Source organism: Narcine bancroftii, chromosome 11 (assembly GCF_036971445.1).
Source record: "Narcine bancroftii isolate sNarBan1 chromosome 11, sNarBan1.hap1, whole genome shotgun sequence".
Taxonomy (NCBI): domain Eukaryota; kingdom Metazoa; phylum Chordata; class Chondrichthyes; order Torpediniformes; family Narcinidae; genus Narcine; species Narcine bancroftii.
The window spans coordinates 94,385,253-94,405,469 of record NC_091479.1 but is presented as its reverse complement, the minus strand read 5'-3'; the positions used below and the strand labels follow the sequence as shown (position 1 = coordinate 94,405,469).

Genomic DNA, 20,217 nt, shown 5'->3' with positions numbered 1-20,217 from the left:
TGCGGACCGGGTAGAGTGAAGGCAGAGGGCCCTGTGCGGACCGGGTAGAGTGAAGGCAGAGGGCGTCGTGCAGACCGGGAAGAGTGAAGGCCAACTGCTCCTGCGGACCGGGTAGAGTGAAGGCAGAGCGCCCCATGCGGACCGGGGTGTGAGAGGGTGGTGAGGCGTTCCTGCGGACCGGGTAGAGTGAAGGCAGAGCGCTCTGTGCGGACCGGGTAGAGTGAAGGCAGAGGACCCCGTGCGGACCGGGTAGAGTGAAGGCAGAGGGCCCTGTGCGGACCGGGTAGAGTGAAGGCAGAGGGCCCTGTGCGGACCGGGTAGAGTGAAGGCAGAGGGCCCCGTGCGGACCGGGGAATGAGAGGGTGGTGAGGCGCTCTTGCGGACTGGGTAGAGTGAAGGCAGAAGGCGCCATGCGGACCGGGTAGAGTGAAGGCAGAGCGCCCGATGCGGACCGGGTAGAGTGAAGGCAGAGGGCCCCGTGCGGACCGGGTAGAGTGAAGGCAGAGGGCCCCGTGCGGACCGGGTAGAGTGAAGGCAGAGGGCCCCGTGCGGACCGGGTAGAGTGAAGGCAGAGGGCCGCGTGCGGACCGGGTAGAGTGAAGGCAGAGGGCCCCGTGCGGACCGGGTAGAGTGAAGGCAGAGGGCCCCGTGCGGACCGGGTAGAGTGAAGGCAGAGGGCGTCGTGCGGACCGGGTAGAGTGAAGGCAGAGGGCCCCGTGCGGACCGGGTAGAGTGAAGGCAGAGGGCCCCGTGCGGACCGGGTAGAGTGAAGGCAGAGGGCCCCGTGCGGACCGGGTAGAGTGAAGGCAGAGGGCCCCGTGCGGACCGGGTAGAGTGAAGGCAGAGGGCCCTGTGCGGACCTGGTAGTGAAGGCAGAGGGCCCTGTGCGGACCGGGTAGAGTGAAGGCAGAGGGCCCCGTGCGGACCGGGTAGAGTGAAGGCAGAGGGCCCCGTGCGGACCGGGTAGAGTGAAGGCAGAGGGCCCCGTGCGGACCGGGTAGAGTGAAGGCAGAGGGCCCCGTGCGGACCGGGTAGAGTGAAGGCGGAGGGCCCCGTGCGGACCGGGTAGAGTGAAGGCAGAGGGCCCCGTGCGGACCGGGTAGAGTGAAGGCAGAGGGCCCCGTGCGGACCGGGTAGAGTGAAGGCAGAGGGCCCCGTGCGGACCGGGTAGAGTGAAGGCGGAGGGCCCCGTGCGGACCGGGTAGAGTGAAGGCAGAGGGCCCCGTGCGGACCGGGTAGAGTGAAGGCAGAGGGCCCCGTGCGGACCGGGTAGAGTGAAGGCAGAGGGCCCCGTGCGGACCGGGTAGAGTGAAGGCAGAGGGCCCCGTGCGGACCGGGTAGAGTGAAGGCAGAGGGCCCCGTGCGGACCGGGTAGAGTGAAGGCAGAGGGCCCCGTGCGGACCGGGTAGAGTGAAGGCAGAGGGACCCGTGCGGACCGGGTAGAGTGAAGGCAGAGGGCCCCGTGCGGACCGGGTAGAGTGAAGGCAGAGGGCCCTGTGCGGACCGGGTAGAGTGAAGGCAGAGGGCCCTGTGCGGACTGGGTAGAGTGAAGGCAGAGGGCCCCGTGCGGACCGGGGAGTGAGAGGGTGAGGCGCTCCTGTGGACCGGGTAGAGTGAAGGCAGAAGGCGCCATGCGGACCGGGTAGAGTGAAGGCAGAGGGCCCCGTGCGGACCGGGTAGAGTGAAGGCGGAGGGCCCCGTGCGGACCGGGTAGAGTGAAGGCAGAGGGCCCCGTGCGGACCGGGTAGAGTGAAGGCAGAGGGCCTCGTGCGGACCGGGTAGAGTGAAGGCAGAGGGCCCCGTGCGGACCGGGTAGAGTGAAGGCAGAGGGCCCCGTACGGACCGGGTAGAGTGAAGGCAGAGGGCCCCGTGCGGACCGGGTAGAGTGAAGGCAGAGGGCCCCGTGCGGACCGGGTAGAGTGAAGGCAGAGGGACCCGTGCGGACCGGGTAGAGTGAAGGCAGAGGGCCCCGTGCGGACCGGGTAGAGTGAAGGCAGAGGGCCCTGTGCGGACCGGGTAGAGTGAAGGCAGAGGGCCCTGTGCGGACTGGGTAGAGTGAAGGCAGAGGGCCCCGTGCGGACCGGGGAGTGAGAGGGTGAGGCGCTCCTGTGGACCGGGTAGAGTGAAGGCAGAAGGCGCCATGCGGACCGGGTAGAGTGAAGGCAGAGCGCCCGATGCGGACAGGGGAGTGAGAGGGTGGTGAGGCGCTCCTGCGGACCGGGTAGAGTGAAGGCAGAGGGCCCCGTGCGGACCGGGTAGAGTGAAGGCAGAGGGCCCCGTGCGGACTGGGTAGAGTGAAGGCAGAGGGCCCCGTGCGGACCGGGGAGTGAGAGGGTGAGGCGCTCCTGTGGACCGGGTAGAGTGAAGGCAGAGCGCCCGATGCGGACAGGGGAGTGAGAGGGTGGTGAGGCGTTCCTGCGGACCGGGTAGAGTGAAGGCAGAGCGCCCTGTGCGGACCGGGTAGAGTGAAGGCAGAGGGCCGCGTGCGGACCGGGTAGAGTGAAGGCAGAGGGCCCCGTGCGGACCGGGTAGAGTGAAGGCAGAGGGTCCTGTGCGGACCGGGTAGAGTGAAGGCAGAGGGCCCCGTGCGGACCGGGTAGAGTGAAGGCAGAGGGCCCCGTGCGGACCGGGTAGAGTGAAGGCAGAGGGCCCCGTGCGGACCGGGTAGAGTGAAGGCAGAGGGCCCTGTGCGGACCGGGTAGTGAAGGCAGAGGGCCCTGTGCGGACCGGGTAGAGTGAAGGCAGAGGGCCCTGTGCGGACCGGGTAGAGTGAAGGCAGAGGGCCCCGTGCGGACCGGGTAGAGTGAAGGCAGAGGGCCCCGTGCGGACCGGGTAGAGTGAAGGCAGAGGGCCCCGTGCGGACCGGGTAGAGTGAAGGCAGAGGGCCCCGTGCGGACCGGGTAGAGTGAAGGCAGAGGGCCCCGTGCGGACCGGGTAGAGTGAAGGCAGAGGGCCCCGTGCGGACCGGGTAGAGTGAAGGCAGAGGGCCCCGTGCGGACCGGGTAGAGTGAAGGCAGAGGGCCCCGTGCGGACCGGGTAGAGTGAAGGCAGAGGGCCCCGTGCAGACCGGGTAGAGTGAAGGCAGAGGGCCCCGTGCGGACCGGGTAGAGTGAAGGCAGAGGGCCCCGTGCGGACCGGGTAGAGTGAAGGCAGAGGGCCCCGTGCGGACCGGGTAGAGTGAAGGCAGAGGGCCCCGTGCGGACCGGGTAGAGTGAAGGCAGAGGGCCCCGTGCGGACCGGGTAGAGTGAAGGCAGAGGGCCCCGTGCGGACCGGGTAGAGTGAAGGTAAACTGCTCCTGCGGACCGGGGAAGTGAGAGGGTGGCGAGGCGCTCCGAGTTTGCATTAATAAACACAAAATAGGCATTTAATTAGCAAATTAATGTTCACATAGAAATGTGCACTGAATTACATTTAAATTAGATATTCACACTATTTAGAAAATAAGATTCGAAACAGAATAAAGTGTCAAATGAATCTCAGAGTGAAAATATACCAATCATTAAAAATCACAGAAAGTCAATAAAAACAACCAAGTCGGGGTTTACCTAAATGTGTATGGATCACACGTGATGTATCACTGGTTAAAGTGTCATCATTGAGAGATGGAAAAGGAGAAAACAAGATCAATAAGGTTAATACCTCAAGTGCTAAGATATACTTCTCAGGAAAGAATGTACAACCTTCTTGGAAGATCTTTCCCTTCCTGGGAACTGATTAATTAAACATAGTTAGCAAGAAATCAAATGGAAAATGCGTATTTTTTGTCAATTCAGAAGGTCAATATGGGGGTGGGGGGGAGGGTCAGTTGAGACAAATATAAGAGAGGCATAAAAAAGGAAATGTGCAAAAACAAAATGTTGTCCTGATGGTGTGAGCTGGGGAAGGATGAAAGGATGTTCGAGTTGCATTCAGCATTGACTGTGTTGGATGAGAGGATTTTTAAAAAAAGGTTTTGGTTGCAAAAAGACAGAGTCCATTAATCTTCCCAGTCCTGAAATCCATACATATGCGGCACCCCAGAAGCTGAATTATGCATAAAGAGAATCAATAGGGAAAAAAGATATTCCATATAAATACAGAAAACTAATGCAATTATTGTCAGCATGTTCACTTAGAAACAGAATAATACATTATTTACTTTTCCCTGCAATTCCCATAATTTACTAACAGTTGGGTTTTTTTTTAATTAAAAAGAATTAAAACTTGCTTAGCTTTAAGAATTGGCAGAAGAAATACAAAGTAGCCATTCAAACAAATTAAGTTAAATACTGTTTGCATTTAGAACCATAGAACTTTGCACCACAGAAATACACCCCTTCTGCTCTTCTAGTCTGTGCCAAACCATTTTTTCTGCCTTGTCCCACTGACCAGTCCAGAGCCCTCATACCCCTCCCATCCATGTACCTGTCCAAATCCTTCTTAAATGTGAAAATTGAGCCCGCATCCACCACTTCAGCTGACAGCACAGTCCACACTCCCACCCCTCTCTGTGTGAAGATGTTCCTCACTAATGTTCCCTGTAAACTTTTCCCCTTTCACCCTTAACCCATGTCCTCTAGTTTGTATCTCACCGACCCTCAGTGGGAAGAGCCTGCCTACCCCTCATAATTTTAAATACATCTATCGAATCTCCCCAATTCTTCTACACTCCAGAGCATAAAGTCCTAACCTGTTTTAATCTTCCCCTGTAACTCAGTTCCTCAAGTCCAGGCAACATCCAAGTCAATCTCTGCACTCTTCCCATCTTATTGCTATCTTACCTGTCGTTAGATGACCAAACCTGCACACAATTCTCCAAATTTCTCAGAGTATATAAATTACGCCACTGAATAATGCTCTTCAGTATATTCCAGAAGCAGAATGTACTTCTTCTCTGCACCAACCAAATCAAGATCATCTAACCTACTCACTTCATCACCAGCTGATCAAAAGTAGCCCGAATCATTGATTCTGTCAGCAAATTGACGACAGCAAAGACTATCCCAAGGTCGCAGATTATAATTGTTCAATCTACAAAGAATTTGAAACGCCATCACCCACTCACAATGAAATGTGGTACCATCTCATTCTGATATCCTGCAGAAATTACCAATACAGTGAGACACGGAGCTTTTTAGCCATCGTCACAACAGTTTGTGTTCTCATAATTACATGCAGCCAGATAATTCTAATCTTCACGCCAAAGGAAAAACCAGAGAAGATTTGGCAAAACTGTCTTTGATGGTAAACGTATGCATTTATTCTCAATTTTCAGATATTAGTTAAGAAGTTATGCATGGCAGACTAATTTTAAAGAGAGTTTCAACCCCAGAGCAATAATATATAACAAAAACCCTACTCTTGTAAGGGCATGACCTCCTTAGTTAAAATATTTACTCCACAATGTGGATGTTCAGATTTCATTGCTTCCACAAACACACACACACACACACATACACATTTTGAATGTCATAGAATTCGGACTTTAAAACTGACAAAAGTCAACCATCAATCACATGCTTCCAGAGATTCTTTTTAATTACAATGCTGAAGACCAATGATCATGTCAGTCCCTCTACTTCCTCGGGAGTTTGTGGAGATTTGTTAGGACACCAGAAACCCTGGCAAATTCTACAGTTGTGTGGTGGAAAGTGTGTTGGTATGAGGTCAACAATACCCCCACGAGCCTGAAGCCCTGCAAAAGGTAGCGGACACAACCCAGGATATCACAAGCCAAATTCTCCCCACTGTCAAGAAAGTCTACAGGGAACGCTGCCATCGGAGAGCAACAGCAATCTTCAAGGATCCACATGTCCTGTTCTCGTTGCTGCCAACAGGAAAGAGGTATCGGTGCCACGAGACTCCCCACCACCAGGTTCAGGAAGAGTTGCTCCCCCACCAAACTCCTCAACGTCAAACTCAATCAGAAACTCATTTAAGGACTCTTAGTTTTGCACTTTATTTCTTGCTGTATTGCACAATTTACATTTTTTTTAAATCTGTGCACTTTGAGTACAGATTTTTGCACCACCAATAAGTAGTAACTGAATCGGCTGCAGGAAAAAGAATCTCAGGGTTGTATGCGACATCATGTATGTACTCTGACAATAAATCTGATCTGTTTTAACATTATTAATTAAGCCATTCTAACTTCATTAGTAAAATGACAAATTTCACCTCTGTCAAATATCACACAGCAGCTGATTAACATGTTCCTCTGCCATGCAGCACAGAAATCTCTCAAACACTGCTTGATCAGCCTGGAGTCATTGTAGTTTTAGGTTTTAAGATTTTCTTTAAAGTACAAGAACTGGCTTTGAAGCTTGGAAGAAATGCTACCTACAGGCCTTTGCCATCCTTATTCCAGCTCTCAAATTATCCGTCAACACAAGCTTAGGTTTAGTAAAAATAAGAGCAACTCAGTCAAAGGTAGTTTTTTTTTCCTTGCTGACATTGGATTCAAATTAATATTCCCATCCATATTCTCCTGAATGGTCTTTGCTTGCACACATTGCAACTATTTGCAATTTAACAAAGTAAGCATGGTGCATTAATTCCTTAAAATCTATCTTGCACATGAATTTCTTAAATTTGGATGGGAACAATATTAGAGGCAATATAATTAATTATGCAGAATTTCAATAGTAATATCAATACTGATTGCATTAATGTCAATTTAATTAAATGCCCTGGATGGTACTCATTAATAGTCTTCTGCCTAGAGAAACAAGGCAAGCCTTCTGTCCATAATAATGGATACATCTATAAGCAGTTGTAAATTGTGTAAACCTTGAAACCAGGGACAGTGTATATGATTGGTTAGTTCTCTGTCAATCAAGTTTGATGAACACCTAATGCAAACAGCTGAGAACAAGACTTGAGGCTGGAACTCAAAGGAAAGCAGAAGGCACTCAATGGGACAGGTAGCATCCGTGGATAGAAATGGCGAGTCAGTTCTGGTCAGGACCCTTTATCGAGACTAAAGTGGGAAGGGTAGATGAACCATCTATCGACGATTTAAAAAAAGGAATGAGGGTCTTGGGGAGGGGACTAAAGTGAGATAGTGTAGGGGAAGACACCATGGGGAGGAGGGCAGGATGCAAGAGAGACACATGGACACCGCAAGGTAGAGGCACCAGCCCACAACCACACTGCCATTGATGGCAAGTTTAATGGTAAAAGCTGGTGTTGGTGCAAGGTTAGTGGAAAGCAATGTTTTTGTGAGGTACAGGGATGAGGGGGTAGGACCACGTGAGGAGGGGTGGAAAGTCCAGATGGTTGATGTCCTATCAGCAATTAGATGAAAAGGTCGAGCAGGAAAGAATGAGGAGTGTTCAAGAGGAAGACTTGGCAATGGACAAAAGGATCATTAGTAGGAAGTTGGGGGAGGGGGGGAGGTGTTAGGATTCCTTGTCAAGAATTAGGCAATGAGGAGGTGGTAGCAGAAGAAGAGTTCAGCATTGTGATGGGTACAGAATCCGTTGTTATGTGGGCGCAGAGATACGAATATCAGACCTTTGCTGAGGCCAGATCATTTGGGATCAGATAATGAGAACTCTGAAGACACAGTAGGAGTTTGAGTAAGGTTCAGGGTGGGCATTTGAGTAAGGTTCAGGGTGGGCATTTGAGTATAGTTCAGGGTGGGCATTTGAGTATAGTTCAGGGTGGGCATTTGAGTATAGTTCAGGGTGGGCATTTGAGTATAGTTCAGGGTGGGCATTTGAGTATAGTTCAGGGTGGGCATTTGAGTATAGTTCAGGGTGGGCATTTGAGTATAGTTCAGGGTGGGCATTTGAGTATAGTTCAGGGTGGGCATTTGAGTATAGTTCAGGGTGGGCATTTGAGTATAGTTCAGGGTGGGCATTTGAGTAAGGTTCAGGGTGGGCATTTGAGTAAGGTTCAGGGTGGGTGTTTAGAAGGTGTTGGGACAGAAGGGAAGAAATGTTGGGGGAGGGGTGGAGGTAGTTTGTGGGACATGAGAGGGGGAGGGGAGATGGGGGTGGGGGTGGTTGGTAGGACAACCAAAACTGATTAAACACATGATCATCATTCATTCACAACACTTTTGGGGGAAATGGTGAAAAATGCACTGTTTTTAATACTATAATTGGCTGTGTTTTCATTAGCTGTAAGACACTTAGCCCTCTCTCCAACTTATTGGTCGATGCAGGGTTGTCAATATATACACTGTACTATATTTAAATCTAGTCACGTGTACAGATGATAATGTCAAACAATGCTCAGCAGTCATCTTTTTGTATTTTTTCACAACCCACTGTGCAGGGGATGTAGGATAACCAGACGTCAAAGATACTTTGGGCTCTGTTTTGGCTTTTAACAGCAGGATTGCTGAAGGCTCATAGACATCTCACAGGGCCTCAGAGGGGGATCCAGACAGCTTCAGACCACAAGCTCCCGATGGCGCCACTTTAAAGGATAATTCTCTGCTCATTACTTTGGGCTGCAATGAGCAAGGGCAGCAAGTTTCAGCCCAATTTATAAAACAAAAGCAGGTGCTACTTTGGGGAAAAAAATTGGAAAACACAAATTTTACTTGCAAATAAACCCAGGTCATATTTAACTGCATTCTGCAAGATTTGGATTTGTTAATCAACATCTCAAAACAGGGGGAAACAATGTTCCACTGAAGGGCAGCAACAAACTTAGCAGAGCACGATGGAAGGTAAATCTAGATTTTCCAATAATTTCAGGAAGAGGTACAGGACTATTAAAATCAGGACTGCCAGCTGGGAAATAGTTTCTTTCCACAGGCTGGAAGATTGATGAAATCTCCTGTAACCTCATAAATTAAATGAGTATATTATTCCAGAATATATATGTGTGTGTGTGTGTGTGTTGATTTTAAATTATATCTGTATACATGTGATTAGAATGTGCTGTGTACTCTGCATGTATGTGTGCGTGCAGTGGCTCCGTAGAAATACTAGGTGCTTTTAAGCTGCAGCAGCCGGGTCGCCCTCCTGGGACCCAGGTGCGATTAGTGGGGTAAAGGTGCCTCCAGCACCTTTTCAGCTGGGGTGAGATGGCCCCAGTAAATCGCCAACCCAGTGATTTAAGAAAGATCTCACCCCCGCAATGACGTGATAAATGACGCATCATGCAATCTGGTCTTCCCCCACCCCACCACCTGTCAGTCTCCCTCCCACCGTCAACCGTGCTCCCCTTCCCCTGCCAACCCCTCTGCCCCCACCAGCCTGCCAATTGCAGCATTCCCCCCCCCGGCCCACCGATTCCAGCATTCCCCCCCCCCCCCCAGGGTGATTGCGGGGACCCCTCTCTCCCTTTCTGCTGGGGATTCCCTGTAATGCCAGCACTGTTACAGGAGTAACTAGGTCGGCCATTTTCGCTCTCAAGCCACAGGAGGACGTGACCTAGGTTCCGAGGTAGGGCAGGGACGTGGTTGATTTCCGACGTGCCTAACTGTGTTAGACCCTTTCAAACTGCCCTGTGAATGAGGCACTAACCTGGAAAATTGCCCAGTTAACCACATTTTACAAGGCAGTTTAAAAATGCCTACCGTTTCATCTGGTTGGATATGTACAGTCAGATGATCCTTGAATTTGTCAGTCCTGTGCAAAAATCATTCATATTTTTGGAACTGTTCTGGTTATGATAGAAAATAAATATGTTTTGATAATTACTAACTTATATGATAACTGACAGATCATCCTTGCAGTTTCCAAAACATAATCAAGGCAATAGATTGGAAAAAAAAATGATTTTCATTCAGCATCTCCCTACAGATTGTAGCAAAATCTTTCAATGTCAAACAAGTTTACAATCTAATAAAAAAGTGTTGAAAGAAAATGGCAGAAAGTGGAAAGAAATTCAATGTAAACCAGCTAACTTCATAAATAGGTAGGGTGTAAGTACTCGAAGATAATCATTTATTCAAGATGATCATTGGTCTCCATTTTCTTTGAAGACTTTTTATTAGATTGTAAATTTGTTCTGAAACAACTGGCATTCATTGGAAATTAGGATTCTCTAATATCTTCTCCGTCTATATGCATTTATGTGTAGCTATGAAGAATGAAAGCTATGAAGAACTTGTTTCCCCTCTCAAAAAACAAGGCTGGGAAGATAGTATAAACTGAGATAGGTCTTAAATGATTTGATATGGTGAATGGAGAGCTGTTCCCATTTCCGAGAGAAAATAGAACCAAGGGTCTTAAACACTAGACGGTTTACATTTACTTGAAGAAAAACTTCTTCACCCACAAATGGAGTTGAACCAAACAGCAGGGAAAGCTGGATATGAAAGGGAAACCAAAGGAAAGATATGGTGATGGAGTTGGACAATTGGAGAGACGTGTGCCGAGTGAGTATTGACACAACCAAATGGCACAGATCTGCTGTAGATACTTTATACTTTGTAATGATACTGGGATTTTTTTTAAAAAGACCTGTTTACCAACACCTGTCAAAGGAAGTTGTTTTACAATTTGAGACTGCCACTTACCACTGATATCAAGTCACTTTTTGGAATAGCACGGTTTTCGATTTCTGACCGCTGATCATCGTTTGAGACAAAGTGAGTGCTTCGATCATTTGATAGTCTTGGGAAAGTGGATTTGACAATCATAGCGGGATACGGTCTTCTTCGGTCGATGTATTGGTTGAAGGATGGCTCATGGATTCTGCTCTTATGCATTTCAACCCCATGCAAGTCCACACCTTCACCACTGCTTTGTACGTGGTCGTAGATAAATGCTGGTTTTCCATTGGTAAAAGGCATTTTCCGCCCTCTTGTCTCAAAATGTTCATGATCTCCTGAAAAGCACCCTGTAAAGGGAATTATTTAGGGAAGATAATTTAATGTCTCTGCAAATAAATTAAACTCAATAACCTTAGCCGGTAAATAGACATGCATTATTAAGTCTTGAAACACAACATTACATGTTCCTTTTAACAAAAGGCTTCACCAATCATCGTATGGCACTCCTTTATTCAACATAGTCCAAATTCAAGATGTGAATATTATTCAATCCCCAAACAGGAGTTACAGTACAGAGGGCCACTTAATCTATTGAAGCCATACAAGAGTAATCCACTCCCCCCATATCCTAATGACAGGTCCAATTGAATCCACCTCAACTATTACCCTTGCATTTTATTCTTAATGTTAACATGTCTTCTGCTTTAAGGGAGAATAACCACTGTTTCTTCAGTCTCTATAAACAACTAAAGTCTACAAAACCAACTAAAGTCCTTAATTACTAGAATCATTCTGGTAAATCTCTTCTGTATTCTCTCTAAAGTCTGGGACTCAGAATTGGCTATTGCACTGCGGTCAAACTTCTGACCTACAGATTTAACCATATAACTGTTTACGGCGTGGAAACAGGCCACGTTGGCCCTTCAAGTCCACGCCGGTTCACTTGAACAATGCAACAGATTCACTTCTTCCTGTAAAGTGGAAAATTTTAATGAAGAGGATAAATCTAAGGTTCCATTTGTTATTCTCAGAACTTTCTCAAAGTCTTGCTACTTTCACTGAGGTATAAGCACTAATTTCTCAACAGATGGGCGCTAAATGCCCTATTACAAAAAAGCCCAACAATTTATTCTGGAACTTTATGAAACCATGTTGTAATTATTATAAATAATTATTTTAATCTCTTCTTGAAGTACAGCTGAAAAATGCACTAAACATTCTATGCAAGTGGAATTTTAGTTTATGTCATAATCAGATCGCCCTCCTTGTGTTTCACCTGAACAGTAGCTTAAACCTGGGAGAAGGAGAGCACTAGACTTGTGCTACCAATAAACAGCTCACATGTCCAACTCTTCCCATTCTCTGCATATTATACCTTCTTGATGAAAAGAAGAATCTTCAGCTCAACATACATAATGTTTCAATGTACAAATAGAGCAGTGAAGAACGGCAACCACCATAATATATGTTGAGTATTGTTTGCAAATCACTCCAATAAAATGATTATTTGGGTTTTCTAAGCCACAAAAGAAAATAGGATGCATTCAATAGATTGATCTGCAACCTAGCCCCCTATTTCTTTATTATTGCACAGGAAATATTGAAAAGTAACCATTGTAACTTATACATTGCATTGAGTGACCCTATTCTCTCTTCGATCCAAAATTACACAGCTGGACTGACCAATTTATGACCAATTTGTTATATAGCCTTAATTGTCTAAAAGAGCATGGTGATAGGCTACTTTCTTGAAGTTCATCTATCTTTTTAATGAAAGCACTGATACAATACTGATAGGTAGGAAACCCCAAGATTAAACACAGCTACAGTGGTGACGTCTCAGATGTTAGAATGTTAACAGTTTGATAACCAGCCAGCACATGAAAAATTATCCCTTGTTCCACCCCAAACCTTATTCTTTTTTCCCCAGGATCATGCAGTAATGCAAAGCAACTTCTCTTCCACACTCTGTGGCATTTTACCAGTAGCTTTTGATGAAAACTAAATAGATCAATGCATCACTGCAAGAAATAGAGTAGAAGTAAATCACACAGCCCTACAACCTTGTCAATAAGATCATAGCTGATCCTGTATCAACTCACTTGAACACTGATCTCAGCCTTAAACAGCCAATATTGAAAATGTAGTCAGTTCAAAAACATACAACTCTCACACTCTTTTACAATGTGTCAACCATTTTGCTTTGATCAGGGGTTTTCAGTGCAGCAGGTCACTTTTTAATCTTTATATTCTTTATTTTGTATATTGCTTCATGCTGTATATTTTTTCTAATAATCTATGTTAATTTTGAATATACTGGAGTATTTAAAGTTAATGCAGATGATATTAAAATAAGCATATAGAGAGAATATATAGAAGAATGACTGCCATGTAAAATTTACCGAGGGGAAGTCATATTTCTATATTCAGCCACTGATTCAATAATCAAATACAATGCATTAATCAACGCAGTAAATGCAGGACAATGTCATTAAATTTGTCGGGTTATAAACCACAATGATCTTGCCTTCTGCTTCTTGGTGAATTGCTCATCAGTTAGAAATCCATATAATAAATTCGACAGCATATTGATTTTGTCACCAAGTTTTTAAGTAAATATATAATTATGCATGTTTTGGGAGTTATGTTTTTACAGGTGGGTGCAGTCAGGTTTTGTTCAAAGAAAATCATGGGGACCACATGTCACTGGAAGACTGATTGGAAGGCGTAGAATATAAAACATTACAGACCCTTCAGTCCACAATGTGGTGATAACCCAATACATCTACCAAAATAAAACTAAACCCTCCCTACCTCATGTCTATATTTTTCTTTCATCTATGTTTTTGTCTCAGAGTCTCTTAAATGCCCCTATTGTTCCAGTCTCCAACACAACCCCAGCAATGCATTCCAGGCGCTCACAAGTGTCTGCGTAAATAAACTTACCCCTGATGTCTCCCCTAAACTTTCCTCCCTATGTACACATATCCTCTGGTGTTTGCTGCAACTGCGCTGGCTTGTCAGGTCCTTTCAGAAGGCAGTTCAAGCCAACAGCATAGTTGGGTCAAATAACAAGGGGGTACAGGGCAAGGATGACAGGACAGGGACACTCGGCAGATGGCCTGAACCATGAGAAATCCAAAGCCAACCTTTAAAGTGACTGGGAGACAATGACGACTGGAAGGAAGGCAAATAACGATAAAGCAGCCAGAGAACACCACAGCACAGAAAACAGGCCATTCGGCCCTTCTAACCGTGATGTTTATTTTTGTCTTTTAATGAGGACCCGAGCTGAAAATTTGTGGACCAATTTTTAGGATAAAATTGGGGGGGGGGGGGCGACCATTGCACTCATATTACTTTTGCAAGTACCTGCGGCATTCGAGGGTCGAGAGCTGGGATGGACGGGCGGCCAGGAACCGAGTGTGGGTGGGTGGCCGGGAAGCTTAAAAATAGGGGGTGGGGTCGACTTTTACCCGTGATACAGATTTTTTTGGCCAAAACTAAATGGGGGGGGGGGAGGGGGTTGAAATGCCATCTGGCACAAGTATCTTCAAATCATTTCACCAGGCTCTACCCTACCCTAGTGCCAGACCCTGCTCCTCGGGGCACCTTACTGTTTTGGGGGTGTGGGACCGCCCGGAGCAAAGCCACGGGCTCCAATCCCCACCCAGACAGGCAGCGGAGGTCAGGATTGAGCTGCCGAGGGCAGAAGGTCTCCCCACTGCCTGAGAGGGAGGGAAGCAGGTGAAAAGGGGAGGGGAGGTTTGAAGACCCGGTGACGAAGCAGTCGCTGGATCTAGAGGAGGGGGCGACGCGCGTTTATTCGGGGCTGGGGTCCGCAATTTCAGTTTAATCTGCGCTAAAATATTAAATCGCTGTGGCCAGTGCGTGTTGACGCCTTTCACCTGCAGTGGTGTGGAACGGGTCAGGGTCCAGCCCCGCCGTGTCGACCGGTCACGACCCATTGCCGTGCCCAGCCCAGCGTGGCTGCAGCCGCCCCTTGGTGGGGCTGGCCCCTCCTGGATGCTGCCCACTCGCCCCGGCTGCGCTGAAACCGAGGCCTGATAACACAGCCCGGCTTGAACCGCCCTCTCGCCCCGATCGGCCTTGATGTCCTCGGCTCAACAACGACTTAAAGATTCCAGCCATGCTGACCCGTCCCCTCTTTAGACCCGATGGTCGCTTCTTTAGCGAAGCGATTGCAATCCTGCCCTGCATGTTTGCAATCTCGCCCCCCCCCCCCCAATAAATCCAACCGCATTGTCAGCGAAGATCAAATCTTTTTGCACCAATACCCCACTTTATAGCAATAAACCAGCTGGCCTGGGTCATCACCTCGGCTTCAATCGCGGACAGTGCGCTGCAATAGTCAGGTGCAACAGGACCTACCTGCAGCGTGAAGCCGGAGGAGGAGGAGGCACACCACCAGGAGACATGGGCAGCCCCGCATACCTTTACCGTTGAACGGGACCATCCAAGCGGAACCCCACCACTGACAGAGACCGCGGAGTTGCCTCAGCAAACAGCCTTGCTCCCATCGCTTGGAACACTGTCAGGAGCTAATGCATTATTGATTCGCTGGAGCAGACTGGTCTGGCGTGCGACGGACAACTGGGGGGGGGGGGGGGGGGGGGAGGGAGGGAGGAGAGAGGGAGGGGACCAGGTCTTGCCGAATATGCCGGGCATTTACACCAGGTGCCCGGTAAATTAAACTTTGGGTCTGACGTGCAAATACGACTCAGGGGTATCTATTTCTCAGAAGGTCGGAATGCAAAGAGTAACTCGGAAATTTAGAATCAACAGGGCTTTTGCTACTTTCATTCATGACGCAGAACCAATCAGGGAGGTTGGGGGGTGGGTAGGGGGGTGGGTAGGGAGGTTGGGGGGTGGTAGCTTGGGGGGGGGGGTTGGGGGGGCTTGGGGGGGGTTGGGAGGTTGGGAGTGGGGGTGGGGGGACTTTATGGATCTGAACTCGCCTGCGAGATTTTTAAAAACAGCTGGCATCATTGGGAGTGGAGTAAGTGGACTAATTTGGTCACAAAAATAGGTCGAAAACACTTTATATATATATATAAAAAAAATATATTGATGGGTTTGTGAATTGTAAATTTAGAGCTTCTGCACTGGAATGACCTCAGGGATTTTGAACTGGCTCGCTTTTAAAATTGTAGAGGTGAGGTGGGACAAGGTTTAATGGACAGTATCGTTCTCGGGGAATGAAAACCAAAGCTAAAACAGGGAACCTGGGTACCAAATGAAGCGACATCAGAGAAGGAACAATGCTCTCAAACATTGAGATACTTAATTCCCACAGGTTTAAGATCATAGTCTTGCTCGACGACAGCCAATCCTGGGAAATTGATGTGTTATTCGCGATTCATCAGTTGAATCTATCAGCAAGTAAAAGCTTTTACTGGGTTTCAACGCTGTGTCCATGATATAGTGTAATATAATTCTATAAAATGTCAACTGTTCAAAATGTGTAGTCTAAGACCAGTAACAGCATTGTTTTAGTTTTGCTCTCACATTGAACTTAGTAACTTGCCAAATTCAACCACTTTGGTGGAAAATGGAGTCATCCTTCGATTATTCAATTTCACCTCTCCAATGTCAACATCGAGATCGTTCACTCAATAATTTTTGGAGCTGCTCCGCTGTGGGATTAACTTGGGTTTTGTTGTGGGAATCGATCCCAGAACTCTCCATGGCATAATAAATGGGAACTCGATCTTAATGACTCTGGTCTTCCCAAGTCTCTGGATCAACATGTAACTGGGAAGAACTTGGAACACAAAAAAAATTCAACAGATCACGATTTTTAACCAAAAATGCTTTATTCACAAATAAATTAGTTACAAAAAGAAAGCCGTTCAAGGGTTTCTTCAGACACTTCGTGTCCATTCATCGCTGTCCATTTATATTGTCGCTGCTCCCCTCTCCGTTGTTTGAAGGGTCTCAGTGTCTGGCAAGGGGAGGTCTCCAGACTGTTGTCCTCTTCCAAAGCGCCTTCGCTGTTGGCTGCGCCAAGCCTCTCTCAGCACTCCTGAAAACTAATTGCATTTTCTACCAACTCAAAACCATACCGAGCTCGGTTCCCATTAAGTGGGTCTGCGCCAAGCGCCAGTAAAGTTGGGAGCCGGGAGGGAGTATATTGTTTCACTCCAAGCAATGGATAGTTTAGAAAAAAATATATATTGCAAACACTATATATTGGTTCTAAAGACTTGTAGAACCTATTCCATTACAATCAAATGACATTTATAGAATTGGGTATTTCAACATTAATGGTGGGGGGGGGGGGGGAACATGACGGATTGTAGTTCCCTCAATTGAGACCAAATAGCACTGTAATCTTTCTTTGTTGGTTCTTTAGATAGGCCTTTTCAGATTTATTGTCAGAGTACGTACATAATAATCACATACAACCCTGAGATTTTTTTTCCTGAGATGAGGCAGAATTACCAGCTATTATTTTAAAAACTGTACACAATGTACATATGTTAAAAAAAAAGAAATGTAAACAAACAGAGAGAATAAAATAAATCAATAAAGTGCAAGAATCCTTAAATGAGTCCCTGATTGAGTTTGTTGTTGAGGAGTCTGATGTTCCTGAACCTGGTGGTGGGAGCCTTGTGGCACCTACACCTCTTTCCTGATGGTAGCAGTGAGAATGGAGTGTGTGCTGGGAGGTGTGGATCTTTGATGGTCACTGCTGCTGTCCAATAGCAGCATTTCCTGTAGATGTTCTTCTTGTATTTGGCAGTTGAAGGCTTTTATATGGATCTATCCACCATTTCTAAAACATTTACTGTCCCATTTGAATCTTGAAATGACACTCCCGAAACCACGCCCAAGTAATTAGAACCCTCATCAACAAATACCTTGAGGTTTGCAAATAAATCTCTTATTTATTTCCTTGCTGACAGTGATCACCATGTGCTTGCCAAAACACCTCATGCTCCCCACTGTTGATGTGAATTAATTATGAGAATAAAACAATCTTGATTGTCAAGAAAGAATATTTGAGGAAACTCTGCAGGTTCATTTCTATCAATTCAAAATTTGGAAAATAAAGAGCGTTTCAACCCCTCCAAAAAAAACCCAACTAAATTGGATTAATCATTGGAAAGTTAGAGGTTACAACACAATAAAAACATTTAAAGGAATCTCATGAACAATCGTGATAATATAGAATGTCTGCATCTGCCCCCCAAAAAATGTGACCTTTATAATGCAAAAAGAAAGCTTCAAAGAGCATCAACACCTGTTTGTAATATTTAATTTTCATTTTTATGCTTTAAATGAACCCTATGGGAATCCCTTAATTAATCAAAATTTTGACAATTGTTTGATTAAATTAATCAAATGAATGTACAGCTCTTTGCCACACATTAATTATGTAAGATTTTCTCAGCTTCAGTCGTTGATTAAAGATATTTTTTTAAAAACAAGATTTTAAACATAGTATTTGATCATTTTTTTTTAAATCAAAGATGACTAGTGATTTATATTCCATAGGTAACTGTAACTGGATAAATTTGAAACAGGTACAAAAGTTATCTGTGTTCTCCCTTCAATCGAAATAAGCTTTCTAAAACACTTCTGGGGCTTATTCATACATTGTATTGGAAATAGTTCACAACTGAGAGGGTATACACTAATACATTGTGCAAATTGTCTTGCTTTTCCAGCAATTATTTTATGCTTGGTAATTAAAGTACAAATTTCAAGTTTGGTTTGTAATGGCCACTCATACATTAGTTTGGTGACCAATATACACCAAAATATTTTCTCTGTAATAAGGACAAGGTGTGCACTGATGGGTGGCTGGAGTCCAACCTTGATTGGCAGGTGATATGACTTCTGAATAAGTTTCAGACAAGGGAGGGCACGTGACCCACCTGCAATACACACATTCCAGACAAGCAGGGAGGCCACATTTCTTTCACACACAACACCACTCAGCACCAATCTCCATTGACACCTAGCCCAACACCATCACCCCAAACATCACTTAATCTTTCTCAATCTTCGCCCAACTAATACATTCTTATTGACATGCTCCAACATGTCAATGTAAGTCAATCCAACCAACCTTTCAGCATTCAAGTTGATTTGGATCAGTATGCCCAATATTTATTTATTCGTATTTATAAATAGTTGTCCTGCAATGTACTCGTTGTCTGTATGTTCGTGTGCTATGTCTAGTTGTGTGCTTGCGTGTTTTTGCACTGAAGACCTGAGAAAGCTTTCCGTCAGGTAGCACTTGTGCATGCGGATGATATTAGAGTCGAAGTCCAAACTGCTCAGTCCAGATTTTCCAGATTCACGGGCAGTACTTTTAAAAATAAAATTTAAGGAGGAATAAAGAAGAGATGAACAGGTAAATTTTGATATATTCATTAGCAAATACATCAAGCTTCATTTATCAAAATGAGTAGTTTTAAAGAAAAATAAAGTCAACACTTGCCAAAAAAGTAAACAAAAGTTTTTCACAAGGAAAAGCACGTAATGCTTGAAATTATTAGAACAGTAATGCTCACACCATGTTCTAGTTTCTAAATTATTTCAAGTTTGTCACTCAATTTCAGTGTGTTCCTCATTCTCTACACCACAAAGTTTATCTATTTTAGGAGCCATTATTATGGGTCTGTAAATACATATGTTATAAAGTTAAATGGAAAGAGTAGAACACAAAATCATAGCATTGTTACAGTTTAATTGCTCATTTTAAAATGGCAACTGCGTGGTTGCTTGTTGCCGCTGTGTGTTTGTGGTGCATATGCACAGATGCCTGCAAAATTTTAAAAGTTTGAGAGTTTTCGACAAGTCCGAATTCTTGCACTTGTACTGGAAACATGACTTGATGTTTGATGAAGCATTAAAGGCAGAAGGTAGTTTTGCCAGCAGATGGCAGTACTCAAGAAACCTTCTACTTGAGCAAAAGATGATGAAATTAAAGATGCAAATTTTCCCGGATCCATTACCAAATATCACAAATTTATGTAGATATCCAACCATAATTAAATGTACCTAATAAAGTAAACATTTATTCCTGGATCATGTGTTAAAATTATATCATGGTTCATTTTATTATTACATTATTTAAAAATATCATATACATGACATACTTCAAGCAAAGATTCGCCTTGATCATTTCCCGACAGCCCTGGCAATAGGAGAAAGAGAAGCAAAAAAAAGTCCCTTCAGAGTCTTTGAGTGTCTGTGGATTTGCCAGAAGCTGCACAGATCGGCAACCTGAGCTCCAGATCCAAACCTCCAATACAATCAGGTTATAATTATATGTCTGAACAGTTCACATGACATTACTAGGAGAGTGATATCTGCAAAGATTTTACATCGTCTCCAGCCCTAAGTGTGTGTAGGCAGGAGGCCTTAAAACTGAGTGGCAACAACCTTTCCTGCAACTTTCTGCACACAGTCTGGACCTTGGAATGTGCGGTCTGCCACATTCAGTTGTGGACATCTCTTTGCGCTTGTTAGGCTCAAGGTTTAATTGGGACGCTTTCCATTTTTTGTCCCTTAATTCGTAACGTGCCACTCTTCTAGATGTTTTGGAGAAAAACAATCATATCCAATTGTTGACATTTTTTTAAGAGCACATCCACTGTGTATGCACGTGATATTCTGGTCCAAGCTGACTAAATAAGTGTCCACACCCCATTCTGCATGTAGACAATTTTATCCCGGGGTAACGTGGGATTGTTACATGTGGATAAATTGACCCAAAACTGAGTGTCCATGGATTCACCTC

General features: G+C 45.7%; 1 protein-coding gene across 1 annotated transcript in view; it reads right to left on the bottom strand.

The window, feature by feature from the left end:
• Positions 1-15,014, bottom strand: part of LOC138746154 (receptor-type tyrosine-protein phosphatase R-like) — a 161,787-nt gene extending 146,773 nt beyond the window's left edge. Inside the window, exons 1-2 of the mRNA XM_069904070.1 lie at positions 14,832-15,014; positions 10,464-10,786 (exon numbers count right to left, since the gene is read on the bottom strand). Coding sequence (XP_069760171.1) covers positions 10,464-10,786; positions 14,832-14,916 — 408 coding nt within the window. The 5' untranslated portion in view covers positions 14,917-15,014. The remainder of the gene's footprint in view (positions 1-10,463; positions 10,787-14,831) is intronic.
• Positions 15,015-20,217: the final 5,203 nt, after the last annotated feature.